Below are 5,238 nucleotides of genomic sequence, written 5' to 3'. Positions count from 1 at the left end.
TAGGAAGGCGCAGTGAGGAACCTGGCCTTGGGGAAGCAGAGAAGCAGAGAGAGTAAATCCAGGACTGCCCGCAAGGGTAACTTACCCACTCTATCTAAAAACAACAACAACAAAAAAACCTTTTGGATGGCATCGGGTTATTATAAGCAGAGGAGTTAAGCGGAGGAGATCATGCCGATGCCATCAACAAGGTAAGTATGGATTTGGATCATGGAGCTCACCTATACAGGATCAATGTGTTTGTCTACTGGCATGATTAGACCGACACTTATAGAAACTCAAATTTGTGTAATTGATACTTTTATAAAAGGAACCTCTACTCCTCGTATGGTCCGATCACATCTGTTATACTACCCTCGTTACATTTCACAAGCTGGTCCTCTGTCCTATCCCACCTCTGCTATTGGTGAACAGCAGTATGTAGCCAGTTGTCTCTATATAGATGACCTCACAGTACTTTCCTTCTTCCTAGGTAACCGAGTATACATTGTATCAGCCGTAAGCATTTTAGCATTGTTATATTTTAACAGCCCAAAGCATTTCCTTCATTTTTAGACCGGTATTTTCTTTTCACAATGGCCGTTATAATGACATCCAAGTGCAAATGATACTCTTGTGTGACTATAAATGATATAAGGCCGGTAGGCAGCGTGTTGTATTGACCGACAAAGACCCCTAATGTATAAGAATGCAAGTTCTGACATGTCCTGGGCTTATTTCCCAACTCAGACATGCTTGCTCATACACTCTCACTTCCTCATACAGACTTCCTCTTCTCCGGGTTTGCAGTATTTTCTTGTGCCTGCTCAGATGGCTACATGACCAGTCCCAGCTCATGGTTTTCCCCTCTGCTGTCAGCAGGCAAGGGGGGGGGAGGGGGGGAATTGTCCTTGTAGAAAATCCCATTATTTAAGCTGTGATCACAGACAACCAGAAGACGGGGCTGGTGGTGGCACCATGAGTAATACCTTCCAGGATTTCTCTATAGTCATGTGGATATTCGTAATCGGTGTAGTGTTAAGAAGGGTCTCTCCACACTTCTATAACAGAATAAATGGTCACCAGCACTCCAAGCTTTCTACAAAGCGAAATCCTTTTATTCATTGCAGCAGGTGATATGGAGGCGAAATCCTTTTATTCATGCGTGCCCCGTGTGCCACGCATGGTGATATGGCCTGCGCTAGAATGAATCAAAGGATTTCGTTTTGAAGAAAGCTTGGAGTGCTGGTGACCATTTATTCGGTTTTGCAAGTATTTGGCGGCGCCATACGCGGCCACTTCAGCACCCCGGGCCACCACCACAATATATGGGGCTTCTCGGTCAGGAGTGCAGTGGGACTCTCTATGTGACTGTATCCACACGTTTAGGCTTATACAGTAAAAATGTGCAAGGAGCAAGGGCACCGAGCTCAATACTCACCCAAGCTCAATATCCACCCAAGCTCAATACCCACCCAAGCTCAATACCCACCCAAGCTCAATACCCACCCATGCTCAATACCCACCCAAGTCTAATGCCCACCCAAGCTCAATATCCATCCAAGCTTAATGCCCACCCAAGCTCAATGCCCACATGGACCAATCAGGGTCTCTCATTACTGGTCTGGCTTTAGTAAAGTGAATGGTGATTGGCTGCTTCCAGCTATCTCAATTCTACTTGAAGTGAGGCATGCTGGGCGCACATGTGACTTGCTTTGACTGCACCTGGCTACTTTATGAAATGTAATTTCAATAGGAGATGCAAATTCTGTTTTCCTGTACACCGTTCTGAATGGCAGAAGCACCAAATAAACGATGTGGTCATGCGTGGTGCCCCTGGCATATAGAACAGTATCAAAGAACACTGTACTTATAGCTGATGTGTGGGCTAGCAATGGCGCAGATGCCGGAAGGAGGACCTTCTCCACTCTAGCATCCTGGCCCCCAATTGGCTCCCTATAGCCCCTCTTGACTCCTGGGCCCCTGTGCAATGGCACAGACTGTACATAAAGAGCAATGGAGGAGGAATGAGGACCTTCTTTATTCTAACATCCTGGCTCCCAATGTGGCTCCCTGTAGCCCCTCTTGTCCTTTCAGCTGTAGGGGCAATGGCACAGACTGTAGATAGTGTACATAAAGAGCAATGGAGCAGGTGAAGGAAGGAGGACCTTCTCCACTCCAACATCCTGGCCCCCAGTGTGACTCCCTGTAGCCCCTCTTGACCTTTTGGGCCCCTGTGCAATGGCACAGACTGTACAGAAAGGAATGGTTTGCATTCCATGGTATGAGTTCAGAACCTTTAATCATATTGTTTCAGTGACATTCTTCCTATGTGTAGTAACATGGAATGCTGGTAACGTGTTGGCTGTTTTCTGAACCGTGTGGGTTGGGTTTTGTTATTCTTTTATTAGGTCTTATTTATATCATGTTGGACTCTTAGCTGGAGAAACATTAAACATAATAACACTCATTGAATGGACTTACTTTTGAGATATACGTCAGTTTCAGGGAGCCCACTGGTCCTGTGTTGGGGGGCAGATTCTGGAAAGCAAAAAATGTACAGATGTATTATTTATTGTACAGAAGAAGTCTGATTATAAACCTTCCCCCAGGGGAGTCCCTTGGTTCATCACTACCTGGGGTCGGGGGCATGAGTGGTAGTGGTGGGAGGGAGAGTGATGGCGTTTCTGGTGGTGCATGTTACCGTGGGGGGAGCAGGGGTGCTGGTTACCTTTTCCAGTATCCCACCCAGCTCACTCACATCACTGGTTGCCAGGAGCTGGGCGGGATGCCGGCCTGGGGGTCAAAAGGTTGCTAAGAGCTGAGCTCAGGACTGCTTACCTGTTACAGGCAGGCAAGCTGACTCACCGGCTCCCCCTGTAGGGTTAGTCATGCACTTGTCCTGGGAAAGCGCCTGGTCCCGTTTTTTTACCCTTCATGATGTCATGAAGTCGGGATGAGAAGAACGGACCGGAAGCACAATGGAGCTCTGGTATTCCTCCCATTAGGGGGGCCTATGCACATCCGATGCATTGGGGTCACGCTGGAGGTCTGATATGTCAGCGTGCACCAGCGGCCATGCGTCAGGCGCGGCTTAGTCTGAATAAGCCCCTATAGGTGACGAGCATTGCACTGGAAACTGATAGGTGATCCCTATGGGGGGTTAGTATATTGGGGGGGTCAGTATATTGGGGGGGTCAGTATATTGATTGGGAGGGCTCACCTGTGGGTTGTCCATGTACCAGACCAGGTAATTGGCCTGCTTGTCCAGGATGAAGTATCTGCGCAGGAATCGGCCGCAGTGTGCATCCTCGATGTCCAGAAACCCACAGGTCCGCTGGTATCGGTCCATGTAAGGCATTCCTAATGATCCCGCACATCACCCTGTATGGGGAAACAGACCAGAGTCACTCTGCAGGTCTTATAGATACATCAGACTGTGATCATTTTATAAAGAAAGAAATCATATTACCTGTGGGGATGAACCCGGCCCGAGCCTGAGCTCCTCCGAGACAAGGGATTGCTATTCGGCCACCTGGCCAATCAGCTGCGGCCGGGGCCTGGATGCCTGTGCTGATATCATTCACCAAATATAGCCATGTGGCCATATAAGGTCAATGATGTCACTGCACCCCGCCCCCTATGTGCAAGGGAATTCCCCCCGCTGCAGCCGATTGGAGCTTTGTTCCGTGTTCAGAGTAGCTCAGGTTCGGACAGGGCTCATCCCCAATTACCAATGTCCACCCAGTACAGTTGACCCAGCCAGGGACTTCTACTCCCGTGTTTGCAGTGGTAACAATCAGCAGGCTCCTGTACCTCACGCATCATTGTGCAAAAAAATGTGCATTTAATATTTTTGTGCATTGGAGCCAGTAAAGCATTGCAACGCTCTGACGCCTGCAGACCGTTCCTCCCAGTCCTTGAGAGAGAGCCGGGGTCCCATTCTGCAGCATGCTGGCAGCATTATTCTGGTTTTTCTGGTCTTACCCTGCCTTAGAATATTGTTACAATATGTTAATCAGATAAGTGATCAAGCCGATGATGGGAACAAAGTGTCTCCCCGATAATAACATGGGGAGAAGCGGCCTCTTTGCTTCTGCAGCCTATAGACACAAGCCGGCTGGTCCTGATGGTAAGTCCAGCCCCGAGTGGACATTAAAGGTCAACTCCACCCGAAATCTCTTTTAACCTGCATGCACACATGCCAAAGCGTGTTCCACGTTCCAGACTCCTCCAGGAACATCAACCTACCGCACACAAAGGTGTCTGTCCAATAGGACTGATGTTCCTGGAAGTCTCGGTAACATGGAATGTGATTTGGCATTGCTGGAAAATCGGTTGTGGAAACTTCAATTGAATGTTTCTCAAAGCAAAATAATTCACTCATGAGAATCCCCCGACAGAGAACAATATGGGGCACATGTAAGAAGGAGGTCCATATGCCCCTATATAGATATTTATTATCACTAGAGGGGTCCCCAGCAGGAGGAAGGAGGTCCTGATTCCTCTATATAGATCTTTATTATCACTAGAGGGATCCCCTGCAGGAGGAAGGAGATCCTGATCCCTCTATATAGATCTTTATTATCACTAGAGGGATCCCCTGCAGGAGGAAGGAGATCCTGATTCCTCTATATAGATCTTTATTATCACTAGAGGGGTCCCCAGCAGGAGGAAGGAGGTCCTGATTCCCCTATATAGATCTTTATTATCGCTAGAGGGATCCCCAGCAGGAGGAAGGAGGTCCTGATTCCTCTATATAGATGGATCTATAATATAATTTGTAGCCGGGGGCCAGGGATTGGGCACAGAGAGGTCACTGGGCATTAAAGGTTGTCTCCATCATGGGTGATGACATCACACGCTGGCTTCTTAAACTCCCTGCGGACTCCAGCGGTCAGATGTTTCCGCCAGAATTCCCAGTCCCACCCACCTGCTGTGGCCATTATAAAACCAAGTGATGGTCACACTTTTCAGATGAGTTCTCAGAAATGACGCCTCTGGTATTTCCTTGTCGGGGAGTGAGGGGTCCGGAGGGGGAGGGGACTGCTGGGAAATGTCACAAGACAAGAACTATGGGAATTCCTAGTCACTGCTCCCGCCCCCAAAACTCCATTTATTTCAGTGCACGGTAACGCTCTATGAAGATGCTGCACACAGTGAGCGATGGCGCTGTTCACACCGCCAGGTACATGCTTTAGGTAAGTCTATAGGGATCATCTGTTCATATAGCACTAGCGCCCCCTAGAGGTTAGTGTT

The 5,238-nt window shown here is 48.4% G+C and overlaps 1 protein-coding gene across 1 annotated transcript in view; it reads right to left on the bottom strand.

Moving 5' to 3' along the window:
- PLEKHA2 (pleckstrin homology domain containing A2) overlaps positions 1 to 3,360 on the bottom strand; it is a 65,132-nt gene extending 61,772 nt beyond the window's left edge. The window contains exons 1-2 of the mRNA XM_018566655.1: positions 3,203 to 3,360; positions 2,464 to 2,520 (exon numbers count right to left, since the gene is read on the bottom strand). Coding sequence (XP_018422157.1) covers positions 2,464 to 2,520; positions 3,203 to 3,340 — 195 coding nt within the window. The 5' untranslated portion in view covers positions 3,341 to 3,360. The remainder of the gene's footprint in view (positions 1 to 2,463; positions 2,521 to 3,202) is intronic.
- Between the last annotated feature and the right edge of the window lie 1,878 nt (positions 3,361 to 5,238).

This window comes from Nanorana parkeri, unplaced genomic scaffold (genome assembly GCF_000935625.1).
Source record: "Nanorana parkeri isolate BGI_ZX_2015 unplaced genomic scaffold, ASM93562v1 scaffold967, whole genome shotgun sequence".
Classification (NCBI taxonomy): domain Eukaryota; kingdom Metazoa; phylum Chordata; class Amphibia; order Anura; family Dicroglossidae; genus Nanorana; species Nanorana parkeri.
Note: the sequence above shows the minus strand (reverse complement) of the source record. Positions and strands in the feature narration are given on the sequence as shown.